This window comes from Acyrthosiphon pisum, chromosome A1 (genome assembly GCF_005508785.2).
Source record: "Acyrthosiphon pisum isolate AL4f chromosome A1, pea_aphid_22Mar2018_4r6ur, whole genome shotgun sequence".
Classification (NCBI taxonomy): domain Eukaryota; kingdom Metazoa; phylum Arthropoda; class Insecta; order Hemiptera; family Aphididae; genus Acyrthosiphon; species Acyrthosiphon pisum.
Window position 1 is genome coordinate 116,953,458 of NC_042494.1, and position 14,170 is coordinate 116,967,627.

A 14,170-nucleotide genomic window follows, 5' to 3' on the forward strand; every position below is an offset into this window, starting at 1 on the left:
ATTCAATGATATAATATCACTGTATAAGAAAAACGATTCTGAGCGGAGACGGTATGTCAGTCTAGGTATAAGATATATTATATACTTATCTATGGTACTAAAAAAAAAATTGACCAATAATAGGTATCTATAATAAATTCCAAATTAATCATATCACAATAGGTACTTATAACGGGTTAGAATACTTTAGAAGTTTCAAGTACCCACGAATAATATTATACTATCACAAAAAAATAACAAAAATAGTTATTTTAGGTCTTTTAATATATAATTTCGTCCACATTTGAACTTAAAATTACTATGAAAATAAACTGTGTGAATGTATTTTTAGATTTTTTGGTAACAGAATTAACTAGTTACGTGGAATCTTGTTTGAAATTTTCAATCCTTAGATATAAAATGTGAACATTTTATGAATTTTTAACTACAAAATAATTATTCTATTTTAAATTTGATAAATTTTGTCAAAATTCGATCTTTAAATGCTTAGAAAAAAAATTGTGCTTATGTATTTTTAATATTTTTCAACTGCTATTGTAACAATATATCAGGAGACTTTTATTAAATTTTTACACTTTTTGATCCAACAGATAAAACTTAGTTGATATTTATAGAAAAAAAAAACTAAAAAAATTGAAAACTTACAATGCCCGTAAACAGCTTAAAAAGAGTCAAATTATTTTCAAAATTTTATCGTGTATAGAAAATTCTAATATAAACATTCAGTGAAATTTTCAAGTCTCTATTTTACAGTCATTCGTTTTTTAATTACAACAAAATAAGAAAATTGTAACATGAAAAATCGAGTGAATATCAAATGTTGTAAAAATATGAATTTCAAACACTCATAAAAATTTTAATTTGACTTGCTTATAGACATTTTTTTTTTTTTGAAAAAGGTAGACAAACTTATGAGGAATGAATCTTGTATTACATTTTCAAATCTTAGATTTAAAAAGAAAATTTTTCATGAATTTCTAACTCAAAATAATTTGCAAATTTTCGTCATTTTTACGTATTTTGTCAATATTTGAACTTTAGATGCTTATAAAAAAAAAAATGTGACTATGGATTTTTAATTTTTTTCATCCGCCTTTGAAACAATATTATAGGAACCTTCTATTAAATTTTCAAGCTTTTTTAACCAACAAATAAAATTGTATTGATATTTATATAAAAAACAAATTAAAAAAATGGAAACTACAAATGTTCGTAAACAGTTCAAAATAAGTCAAAATATTTGGAAAATGTTATGGTGTATAGAAAATGCTAATATAAACACTCAGTCAAAATTGTATGTACCTACGGTCATTTGTTTTAGAGGTGCACTAAAAACCAAAATCGATTTTCTCGAAAACAGATTTTGCTGGGAAATTTTTACTTTTAACCCCCCAAAGTACCAACTAGATTCACTTTCCTATCAGAAAAGATACTGTTAAAGAAAATCCAAGCACTTTTACTGTCCTAAAAGGTGATGACAGACACAAAAAAAAATTTAAAAAAAAAAACACATCATTATATAATCAATAAATTCATTTCGTTCCCATGGACGAGGAATTGAATGGCTTGGTTAAATTGAACCAAAACGTAGGTACTACCTATTTACTTTGTTAAAACCAATCTGAAACTCAAAAATTACGCAAAACGCACTATTTCCAAAGTAGGTAGTCCATATTGACTATTTCCCATAGTATGAAGATGTAAGGGAATATAATTGAGTTAAATACATAACGTACTATTTCCAGTGGTAATTAAAAATAGAAAATCGTGATTTATCAAAAGGGTAAAAAGGAAAAAGTACGTTTTTCCAAATTTGCTATGTTATGCTGTTAAGCTCTTGTAAGATGGAGACAGCAAATATCGGTGAAGCGTCCTAGTTTTTTCAGAGCATTTTTTGGGATTTAAGGTTTTTATTAAATTCACAGCGCTATATATTATTAACTATTTGTATAAAAAATATTTGTATGGTGCTGGTAGTTTACAAAATATAAATAATAGCAATAACAAGGTAGTTCGTATCAAACCTTAAGAATATAATTTAAGCAATGAAGGTGTTAGGGTGCGTCGCTATAGGTTTGTTTAAAAAAAATTGTAGCCCTTCCCCCCCAAAATATAAAATTCAAATTGCACCTATGAATATCACAGTGGCATAGCCATGGGGGTACCGAAATGTTAAAAAATGGTCTATGACAGTTACATCAATTACAAATTTGTAAGCTGTACAGGAACCAAAACCTAAAATAAAACTTTGACATCAGTACCTATTCTAAACTAATGGCTTACGGGAGACCCTAGTTAAACCATCTCTGTGTAAATGCATTATCAGCCCTCCCCCCAAAAATAAACCTGGGTACACCACTCAAATATCTGACTAGGTATATGTTACTTACAAATATGTGCTTTTCACATCACAATGGTAGGTCCATGGATCAATGTACAATTCATTGGTATTTACACCTTTTTTAATTCCCTCTACACCATATTCATCATATATAGCTCGGCGAAATTGGTCAGATAATACCTCATATGCTTCACACAACATAACCAAACAACAATTTTGAATTTGATTATTTACTAGTTTGCCAAATCTATAAATTGTAGTAAATAATGTTAAAGAAATTGTTTGGAAATTATAAATTAGCTAACTCGCATACGCTCTATGTATGTCATCTTTGGTACAATGTCTTTTTAAATTTAATAATGAGTAGTAATTGATATCCATATTTTAATATAAGTTATGATATTATGTTAATTAAGAATTCAAAAAAATGAATTTTAATTAAATAGCTAAATAATAAACAATTGTTACTATAGATATTTGTTGTTTTATTACAGCTGTATAAACTGTACGTAAAAAACAATCTACAAGGCATACATTTTACATTTCTTTACAATTCAAAGGTTCATATTACACTTTAACGATATAAAATTTGAAAATTTATCTCTGATTAACTAATTTTAGTTTTGTAAATTCTTAGAAATTAGCGCACAGGAACCCATTCCTTGAATAATTCGCCAACTTTCTTGCGTTCTGGAACAAAACAATTTTAATTAGATAACCGATACTTTTTTTAAAATGTAATTTTCATAAAAATGATTTGAGGAGTATGCAAGCTTGAGTAATTTATGACATAATATATTAATATCAGGGACAACATGGGAGAAAAATTCAGACCAGGAAAATCTATTACCCAGGCCACATATCATGTCTACATTATAGGCGTAATTATGTGGGTTTTAGTGAGGGCTGATCATATATTGTTATACCTTTTCCCCCATACTTACAATATTTTTATAATTATTTATTTATCTGACCTTTTAGTTTATATTATATGTTAGAGGACAACAAAAAAAACAGTCCATAAATCAGGTACCAACATTTTAGTGCGACCCCCCTCAATTTAAAATGCCTAATCACGCCTATATATATTGTGTATTCTATTAAAAAAAAAAAATTAACAATTTACTAAATAAATTAAATTACAAGCAGGTAATCAGGTAATACTATGCTTGAAGCTTTTAAAACAGGTCATAATTTATACCCTTAAGGGTTAATGTCTGATTAAAGTTAACCAGAGTTTAATTGGCCGAATTTGCGCGGTTAAATATCTGTTATCAGCTGATTAAGCGTAGTTTAAGTTTTTAATCGTAAACGGTACAACTTGCCCTTAGAGTGCCAGAGCCGGTGCTTTTTAATACAAAAACATGCTTTACTGGAAAAACTAACACACTTGTAGAATAGTCGGATTTTGTCAATTTTTTTTTTTATTTTAAAGTCAACAACATTTTGCAGGTAGGATGAGTCTGATTTTCAAAATTTTAATTGCAAAAGTTAAAAAGTGCATTTGAAGTCTTTCAGATAAAAAAAAAATAGAGGGTGAATACAATTTAGAGAGCAAACCGCACTCATGTACGCAAAGTAGTTACTTCTCTCGGACAAAGCATACAAAATGAAAATATTGCATTTATGCGTTTCCAAATATACCAATCTTAAATGAGCAATTATAGTTATTAGTTATTAGTAATAAGTAATAACTTATTGTATTAAGCACGTTAGGTTAAATACTTAATCACCTAGCGTACATCGGTCACCATCTAGTTCTTTAACAGTATAAAACTCCAAAACAACTAGGTACTATAATATAGCTTATCAAATTAGGATTTTCCTCTTGTAGTATGGTTTACATAATATGTACATTATACAAGTTTATTTTTTTAATATAAAGAAATAATTAATAAATATATATTTTATCACATACATATTATATTATATATAAACAAATACTATTAAATACTTTTATTGAAAAAAAAAAAAAAATTTTTTAATTTCATGCATCCGCCAAGCCAATAGCAAGTCCCAATAGGTCAGGCCACCGAGAACTTTCTGGTATCCTGGTGGGCCAAGCCTTATGTTAGAACAAGTTATTCTGAAAATATTTCTAAAACATTTTTATATTTAAAACAATAAAATTGGATCATATTATTTATAATAATTACTATGAGTAAGGATGCATTTATATCATTATTAAAAATTATGATTAGGGCACAAATTAAAATGTCCTAAAAAACAATAAAAACGCCTTTTAAATATACAACTTGACTTAATGCACTAATAATATTACAACAATTTAAAAATTTATTTTGACATAATATTAAATACAAATGATTAAAATAAAAACCTCCATATAACTTAAATTCACATAATTTGGCGGTGTCGCAATTGGGGCTAGTTCTAAATAAAGCTACCTACCTATAAACACTTGTATATATCTGCCTGAACCATATGTGCAACTAAACTGTGTCCTATGAGAGAATATGCCGGTTCAGCGCATTCCCCTGCATCACACTGCTATCGAAACCAGTTGCCCTATGGCAGAGTGTTGGGTGAGAAAGCCAGTTTTCGCATGATCTCTCGTGGGATAGAGTATAGGACCAAATTTTGTGGGGGGGGGGGGGGCGGAATCTAGGCCTTATGTTCTCTCCTTAATTAACCTTTACTCCCTTTTACAAATATGATTTTACATCAATATTTATGTAGTCTGATTTACCCCTATTTTGCCTTGAATATTAGAATTATTAAATATACCTACATAAGAGCCATATTTTCAATTGTTTAAATGTATAAGTACGAAATCAGTTTTGTAATTTATAGTAATAAAGATCGATTCTCATTTAAAAAAATCAAGTTTGTATACTACAATACACTCCTTAAATGGTATAACAAATCCAAGCATTTGCCAAATTTGAGTAACAATTTTACAGTCTATTCGTTCTTAGTCAATTTTATGGATCATTGAAGAAAATATTTTTCATAAATTATGATAAAATATATATATTTGATATATATTTTGGTATAGGCTTGTAATTAAATCGATCATTATGTTGGAATGAAAATAATCTATTTTGAATCCCTTTAAGTATTATTTTAATATGTCCAAAAACCAGGTGGCAAATAATTTGTTTTCGGGTGATAATTGACTGAATAGTGAAAGCTAATAAAAATGTTTTTTAAATAGATAAATATACCTACATACCATTATGTAAATTTATTTACAAACCTGGAGCTTGAAAATCTTCAGGGTGTAATTGAATGTAATGTCTGTACATGGCATCTTTGTCTGCCAGATATGAAGTTCTATATTGCTTGTAATAATAGAGGGCAGTAGCGCCAACAATTCCAGCGCCAAGCTTTACATGTATGCCTATACAACAATTATTTATTCAAAATAAATACATATAAAGTTTGGGTTTAATATGACATAAGAATAACTCACCAGAATAAAATGGCCTTCTATTAAGTGTATAGGTGTACCAGATTGAACCCGCACCCAATACGAACCCCATGAAAGGAAACCATTTGTCTTCTAACCATGATGTGTGGTATTTTTGGAAATCAGTTCCTGGTGTCAACAATTTTATTGGAGTTGGATCTACAGTAGCTGCCACTTCATAATCTACAATGGGCTTCATTTTTAATTTTACCAAAAAAAAATTAAAAACCTAGCAAAGCAAAATTTATTTTACATTTGACCTCTTATCAATGTTATCAACGATGTTGGTATGTTACACTGGCCGAACGACCGATTGACTTACCAGTATTGCCAATCGCTTCATTAGACAACCCACGGACTATAGATATATAGATATATATAGATATATTATCTTAGTCCGTGAAACAACCACAGTTTAAAGGAAAAATTGTCTTAATTTAATATTTAATATACTTATCTATGGGAACAACATTCATGCCCTTCAACTACGATTAAAGATATAATGGTTGATTTACGATTAAAGATGGAATAGTTGTCTTTAATATTACTCTCATGATAAGAACAATTCTGCAGCGCTCTTGACAGCAGTAGAATATTTATGTACTATTGTACTATATTAACACAGAATAACCAGAATGGACACTCGCTGAGCACTCAAAAATCTGTTCAATTTGGTGGAATATCAGTGTATCCATGTATATAATAAAAATGTAGAATTCTTTTTGTCTGGTCACACTGATAAGGGTTTGTTTACTTACTTACGACATCAGCTGTCCATATAGCTGCCTCTGTTCGGGCATTGATAATAGAATAGATTATTCTATAATCAATGGTTCAGGGAATAACAGTCGCGCTAGAAACAAAGAATAATGGGAATTATCTTTCTAACGGCAGCACTGATATTCCAACAGGTGTTGCAAATCTGTGCCCCATAAGAACCCATGTTAAACTGAAAAGGTGTCTCTTCTGGTTATTCTGTGATATTAATATATTAACATTATCTCATATTAATATTATAGAGAGCGCACTAAGTTAGTTCAACAGCTGATTCTGAAAGTAATTTCAATTGCCATGTGATATTGCTTGTGACATAGCCCGTCAGGCAACCATTATAACTTTAATCGTGCCTTCAACAACCACGGACTAAGATAAACAGGATAAACTTGAAACGAGATAGTCATCTATGGAACTAGTGTGGCTTTTTATTATATTTTAATTTTAAAGCAAGCTATGGGTATTTTAAAATTGTAAATTGTTTGTACATCTTAAAGTACTCATAACTCACTTAAGAATTAAAATATACTAAAAATCTCATGAGGTTGTCTAGATAATAATCTTACCTTTAGATTTTATAAGAGGTCAATTCACTCTAATTTTTAAACCAACGGAGCTACACGTGTTTTTCCGAAGGTATAATTTGCTATATTATGCACTTGTAAGACGGAGACAACACATGCGGGTATAACGTCCTATATACATATATAATCTTTGCTTATATATCTAACTGAAATAAATTTGTTGTTTAAAGTACATAGTATACACTGTATTGATTCAATTTTAAATTATTGTTGAAAATAATTTTAAATTAAAAGCAATTATAACTAATTTAGCAGACTTCTTTTTCTTTGAATTTATTTTTTGTTGGTTTTTATTTTCCATATTGGAATAATGGAATATTGTCGCATTCTCGTTGTTAACCCCATATAATATGTTCACTTAAAAATATAAAAAAATCTGAACGATTCTGTTTTAGGAACTTTTCGATTTTTAAAATTTTTTTAAATGTGTGTTTTAGGGTGCTTTGTAAGAATGTAAAAAAAAAGCCCGGACAAACTTCGTTTTGAAGTTATTGATGAAAAACTTGAAAAACTTAGGTATCTATAATAAATTCCAAATTAATCATATCACAATATCCATTAGGTACTTATAACGCGTTATACATCAACAACAAACCGTGATACTATCAAAATACGCCTGGAAGTTGGATCTGATGAAACGAAGTTGGCTCAAGATGTTATAGGTAGATATGAACAAAAAAAAAAAAAAATACTATTTATGAAAAAATGCAAATTAGACTTGTAACATTATGCGAAGTAATGTTTAATATTATAAGGTGTTTTTCCTCAAACTCCTAAAAAGTATGGGGTGAGTATCAAGGCCAGTATTTGTATATGGGGGGTACTTAAATTAAAAACATTTTTGCAATGCTCATTTTTAATAATTAATGAAAAATCATAGTATATTTTTTTGCAAAGCTAGGAGGGGGGTGCCCCTAAAGCACCTCCTGGATATCTGCCCTTGGTACAAAACTCAAGTATTAAAAAGTTAACATTTTAGAAATGGACCACTAAAATTTTTTGAATACAAGAAATAAAAAAACTTTACGGTTTATAAAATGATCCATTTCTAACACTGCCTAATGTAAAATTTTATTTATTCCTGTTGTAAAAAAATATATGCGTATAGTTATTCATTCTCCAAAAATTAAAAATCAAGAAAGTGTAAATATCGACCCCCACTTGACAAGCATTTTTAGTTGAGTTGTAGTATGGTGTACAATAGATTAAATAACATTAGTTAATGTAAAACTATGATGTATATGGACCCATTTTATTTGGCAATTAATAAATAATAAACAAAATATATAAATAAACAATAATAATGTGCAGTGCTTTATAACTCAATTTTCACAATTTTCTTTTTATCATTAGATACTTCAGTTTCTGTTTCAACAGGAGGAATAGTATCTTTTTTATTTTCTTCAGAATATTGCTCTGTTTTATCCAACATTTGTGTTTGAAATGGAGTATTAATTTTTATGTTTTCTATGTCGTAAAGTGGCTTTATGTTGAACATTCCATATTCATCCATTGGCCCATTAATTATATCACATAGCGACGGTGATTCTATTGTCAAGATGTATTTACATGTTTTTGGCTCTAACAAATAGAGTGCTACTGATTCTTCATTATATCGACCTTTGACACATTTATACCGTACCTGAAAAAAATTTAGGGATTATGATGACAGTTGAATATTTAATACTTGATAATATTTATTAATTACCTCAGTCTCTCGTTTATCACCAGTTTTTTGACAGACAGATCCTGAAGAGTAAAAATGAGATATAACTTGTTTCTTGCCAAAAGCATCAAGTTTAGGTTTTTTCTCTGGATTTTGAGATACCCACTTTATATGTTCATCTATATTAAATATTCCCAAAACAACAATTTCATCCGGTTTTCCTTTTTCTTTGTGCACTTGTCGTATGAATTTATTGTAACATATTTCATATTTCCACCAACCAGAACCCTATAATAAATATGAATTATTACTATTGAGACCATTGAAAAATGTGTTTTTCATGCTGTTTTTTGCTTACTCCATATAAACATAAATCTCCATTCACATACTCTTCAATTTCATTGTTTGGTTTTTTGGAGTGTGTTAATAAAGAATCTTCTTTCGACAAATTTAGTTCTGATTCTTTATTTGGTTGTATTTTAACCTGTATTTTGGTTTCTCCGTTCTTGAAAAATAAATAATTTTTATATATAAGAAAAAAATATTGTTTTAATGTCCTATTTTATAAATAAAATTTAAAATGAAAAATAATCAAGAAAAAAATGGAAAGCAAGATAATTTAAAAAATAAAATATTAAACCTTATCTATTGAAACAGCAATTATGTAATTTTCCTTTTTATTGAGAGGATCCTTTAAAAATAATAAAATAAAAATACTTTCAAAATAAAAAAATAATAAATAAAACATGCAACTGGTAAGCAAACTGTGTAAAATGGATACTAAAAATAAAATAAGTTAAGACTTACAGTTAGCATTTTTATTTGTTTTTTCAATTTAGATGTATCAGATTGAAGGACTTTTAAGTTGTGGGGTTTACTCATTGAATCACCAATTGGAAGACAATCAATATTTAATTCATCACTGTTTGGTGGCCTATTTAAATTATTAAAAATTAACTTAACATAATAGCACATAAACATTAGTTTTATAAAAATAATATTAAATATATTATTTATTAATTTTGAATAATGTATACTAACTTGTACCAAGGATGTGTGCATAAAAAGGATGTTAAAATGATTACTTCATATTGGCATGTGGATGTTTCTTTTACTGAAAACACATTATGTTTACTTTGAGGATAACAAACATACAAGACATTGGTTTGTCTTGGTCGGCCACTGAGGTCACAAACTGTGCCATCAGACATGCTCATTTCAAAATAGGGTAAGTTTACACCATCAACTTTTCTTGTCTTTGTTGGTCCTGGATAATTTAAATTTGCTAATCTTTTCAGTTCCTCCTCTGTAAAACCACATAGGTAATTTAATGAAGTAACTTAGTAACACAAATGTCCTATTATACTTTATTCTGGTAATATCATTTTCTGATTATATTTTACATTAGTTTACCTAATTTAAGACCATCAAACATTTTCCATTTTCCCAAGAAGTACTCTTGCTCTTTTTGTGTCTTCCCCTCGCGTTCGTTATGATATTGACGGACATGCCGCCCATGGCATACCTCATAAATCCAATAAGTATCAACCTGTTAATAAAAAAAATTGCAATTCAAATATTTTATATGGAAGTTATAGAATATATCTTACTCTATAAGAGCAAGCTTGTTTTGAGAATAATGGTGATAATAGTTCTAATGGGCTAGGTCCATTATAAGTTGTGTCGGATTCTTTATTTACTTCATCTTGCTTTGGTAAAATACACTGATATGATTCACCAATAGCTGTTATTACATTTAACGTGTTTTCATCTTGTTCCTGAAAAATTAACAATTAGTTATTGTAATCAGGTGCTAACATGTCAAGGTCACTGGTCCTATAAATTTAAATTAAGGTGCTTGGTGCCAAAGTTATTTTGTCTATAAAAATACACAGTACGGGAATAATAATCCTGTTCCGTGGAATCAACAAAATTCGATAATTTTTTTTTTTATTATTATTAATAGAGGGTAATATTCTACAGATCACATTGAACTTTGTGTTTCAATATTTTTATTTAAAACTTTATAATATGTCTTTAAAAATAAAACTATTTTAAGCTATTTTTACAAATTGTTTTTTGATAAAAAAAAAAAAAAAAAAAAGAGGAGGTAAGTGGATGTCGCTCTGCTGTACAGTAGATTACAAGTGGGACATTGTATAATTTATTGTATTAGACTTGAATTATATCATAATAATATCATTGTATAAGAAAAAATATTCTGAGCGGAGACGGTTTGTCAGTCTAGATATTTTATATTATTATTTATTTTATCATGTATATTGAATTAATATTATAATATTATAATTTTTTATCTGTTTCTATGGTGATAAACAAAGCATTAGAAATTAAAATCTAATTTTTAGCGTTTTTTTCGAAATTTTTCGGTGGTTTTTCCCGTGGCATTAAATAACTATTGAGAAAATCGAATAATAACCTTTCTAAAGTACCATCTTGATCCAATAGTAAAAGTAAGGTACTATATTATGTTGAAATCGAAGCACTCCTTCTAATTTTGTATAAGGATATAAAAAGAAACCACCATTCTAAAACCAATAGCTTCCTCGCTCTGCTCAGAATCTAAAATCAGACTTTAAGGTCTGTAGGAAGTCTTCTTCTTTAAGATGAATAAATATTTATCAAAATCCACAATTCTACAAGGCCTAAAAGTTTACTTGTGGATCATTTTTATTGATGTAATACACTGTATCAACCCCTCCTAAATAGGTACCAGGCAGTAGATTAGTTGAAAAGTATTATAATTAAGGTGGCAACTAAAATATAAAATATGATTTTCAAATTGTATAGAATTGAGGAAAAATTTTTAAATTGGCACCGGGCAACTTAACTCAGAAATAATATTTAGAATTATATGTGTAGTGGGGATATCAAGAAGATTTCAAGAGGTACCTACTTCTTAAAAAAATTAAACTTACACTTTTTAAAAAAAAATGTTTATCATTTTAGTATTGTTCTTTGAAATTAAATCATTATACAGGATAGGTGGACCATAGATATGTCACAATTAAAATATATATAGACTATATAGACATCAATCAAGAAATAAGTAGTATGTTTTCCAATAACATAGAATTTATATTTATACTCTTTATTCCTAATTACAATTTACAACTGTACATTACTAAAATATTTATTTCGAACATTCAAATGTTTAAAACTTACCTTCACCAATCGGTCAGTCACATCTTTACCTGGCCAATTTATTTTGTACAGTATAGTGTCATCGAATCCTTTAAACTCTTGCGAATAGCAAAAGTTTAACAAAGAAACAATAAGCAATTTCGAATAAATTCTATATGACAATATCATAATATTATAATATAGTTCAAGATGAATTAATCTAAATAACAATGGTTGAAAATTCAAATGTAAGTATGTTCAAATAATGTTTTTTACTGTCGTTCGATTTATAGACTTCATCATTGTATAATATACAAAGCAGATGGTAAATTGGCAAACACAAAAACACAGCAAAAATTTGTAAAAACAATAAACTGAATAAACAATATTCATTAAGCCAAATATGTTATGCAGTCGAAAATCGAAATTTGACCGACGATACAATTAATAATACAATATGGTTATCTAGAAACACTATGGTGATAACGATAAGCTTTATTCTTTATCAATTTGTATGTAACATATTATTATTATTATCAGCACGATTTAAGATAGTATCCACGGTTTAAGGCCGTGGTTTAAGATATAGTATACTATCTTAAATCGTGATTATCAGAGAACACCACGGACCAAGATAGATTCACGAATTTAGATATACGATATACCATATACCTCAATTATTTCTTAAAGGGTTTCCTCTATACACGTACGCGTGTACGTGCCTACAAATCCTTTGCTGTGATTGGTTGGTTATGTTAAGTTACCACACGATTAACCACGATACCGTGTTGCTGAACATTTTTCGTGTACACGGCAAATATGTATAGTGGAAACCCGCCTTTAATCGTGCTATTGTGATCGTGCTCAAGACTCAATGGGGATTCACACCTCGTCGTGTCGTGTGAAATTATCACGGCTACCACAATTACCAAACGATACCGCATAGTTGAATATATTCAAGGTGTATTGAATAATAATATTATTATAATAATATATTATATTATATTCAATATTGTATCCATCATTTGGTCTATGGTATCCATAGACCAATAAGGATAATAATATGGCAATATGCGTATGCCTACCTTTATAATTTATAGGTCTACCATGATTGTAATACACCTTGGATCATAAACCTATAGCACAGAATCGATTTAATTAAATTTAATCTATTATTATAATGTATATTATATATTATTATATGCCTTAGAGACTGGAGTTGGATTCACTTTTTATAGAAATTATCTCTCAACCAAGATTTACAATTATAGATATTCTGACATTATATTTTTAATCGTGAGCCAGACAGTGCCGACGTGTCGTAGCCAAGAAATTGTTTATGGGGCGAGATATTGAGGTGTGAGAACTGTGGAGCAGCGGAGCACTTCATTTTCCATTAATTTTGGTTATAATCACGAATTAATATATCTATTAATACTATAATACTTAATTACTTTATATATCTTAATTCGTGGCACGATTTAAAAAAATACTTAAATCGTGATTCGTGGCTACAATACTCTAGAATAGGTAGGCCAACTTATCATCTACCTATTACTTTAATATTTTATGACCACCAGCTTGACACCTTGTTCATAAACAGTAAAATGTAAACAAACGACGTGTACTTTTTTCTTTTGACAGTACAACCACAGAATAGATACAATATATACAATACATACAACTATGTTACCAACTGTAGTATACACTTAACATAAAAATATTTTAATATTTAATATTATTGTAAACATTCTATTATTTTAATATCTATTCTAATATTAATGTAAACATTCTATTCAAATATTATTTATTAACACCGATAAAAATATATTATGTGTTCTACCCACAGATATGTATAATAATTAGATACCCGACTCCATATACAACAACATTATTAAATTATGATGCCCGACGCCATTTGCAACTTTGGCAATGTTTACATTTATTCATATACATATTTACTTATATATACATATACACTGATAATACTATTTTGCCCTAGTTGTAAATGGCTGCCAGCGTCATTGATAAGAAGAAGTCGGGTATCTAGTTATTATACATACCTGTGGTTCTACCCAGGGAGTCAAAACGGGTTTGAACCCGGGTTACCCGCAAAAAATTCTACTCGGGTTTTAACAAGAAACCCGAAACCCTCTAAAAATTGTACCCGGTTTTTAACACGAAACCCGAAACCCGTAAAAAATTGAACCCGGTTTTAACACGAAACTCGAAAC

General features: G+C 28.7%; 3 protein-coding genes across 4 annotated transcripts; all 3 read right to left on the minus strand.

Moving 5' to 3' along the window:
* Positions 1 to 1,450: 1,450 nt before the first annotated feature.
* LOC103308336 (dnaJ homolog subfamily B member 6-like) lies at positions 1,451 to 2,770 on the minus strand. The gene is made up of 2 exons (XM_008181558.3): positions 2,655 to 2,770; positions 1,451 to 2,588 (listed from the first exon to the last, which is right to left on the minus strand). The coding sequence occupies exons 1-2, from the start codon at positions 2,720 to 2,722 to the stop codon at positions 2,387 to 2,389; spliced, it is 270 nt and encodes an 89-aa protein (XP_008179780.1). The 5' UTR covers positions 2,723 to 2,770; the 3' UTR covers positions 1,451 to 2,386.
* Positions 2,771 to 2,805: 35 nt separating this feature from the next.
* Positions 2,806 to 6,054, minus strand: LOC100169188 (NADH dehydrogenase [ubiquinone] 1 subunit C2). The gene is given in 3 exon segments (NM_001293532.1): positions 2,806 to 3,031; positions 5,559 to 5,702; positions 5,775 to 6,054. Coding segments are annotated over 3 exon segments (390 nt in total). The 5' UTR covers positions 5,971 to 6,054; the 3' UTR covers positions 2,806 to 2,981.
* A 2,294-nt stretch (positions 6,055 to 8,348) lies between these two features.
* Positions 8,349 to 12,526, minus strand: LOC100167137 (endoplasmic reticulum lectin 1). Of its 2 annotated transcripts, XM_001946593.4 has the most exons (9): positions 11,979 to 12,526; positions 10,406 to 10,573; positions 10,209 to 10,344; positions 9,837 to 10,101; positions 9,603 to 9,729; positions 9,436 to 9,486; positions 9,154 to 9,300; positions 8,838 to 9,083; positions 8,349 to 8,771 (listed from the first exon to the last, which is right to left on the minus strand). In XM_001946593.4, exons 1-9 carry the CDS (start codon positions 12,123 to 12,125, stop codon positions 8,445 to 8,447), a joined length of 1,614 nt encoding a protein of 537 aa, XP_001946628.1. In that variant the 5' UTR covers positions 12,126 to 12,526; the 3' UTR covers positions 8,349 to 8,444. The 2 variants fall into 2 exon arrangements, with proteins under 2 accessions (XP_001946628.1, XP_008179761.1); XM_008181539.2 differs by lacking the exon at positions 9,436 to 9,486.
* Positions 12,527 to 14,170: the final 1,644 nt, after the last annotated feature.

Bases quoted from the DNA above. Each gene is read 5' to 3' on its own strand.
- LOC103308336 (XM_008181558.3), bottom strand. From the start codon at position 2,722: ATGGATATCAATTACTACTCATTATTAAATTTAAAAAGACATTGTACC. The intron at 2,589-2,654 runs GTATGCGAGTTA...TACAATTTATAG, and splicing joins AAAGATGACATACATAGAGC to ATTTGGCAAACTAGTAAATA.
- LOC100167137 (XM_001946593.4), bottom strand. From the start codon at position 12,125: ATGATATTGTCATATAGAATTTATTCGAAATTGCTTATTGTTTCTTTG. The intron at 9,730-9,836 runs GTTAGTATACAT...TAATTTAAATAG, and splicing joins TGCACACATCCTTGGTACAA to GCCACCAAACAGTGATGAAT. The intron at 9,301-9,435 runs GTTTAATATTTT...TTATTTTTCAAG, and splicing joins TTGCTGTTTCAATAGATAAG to AACGGAGAAACCAAAATACA.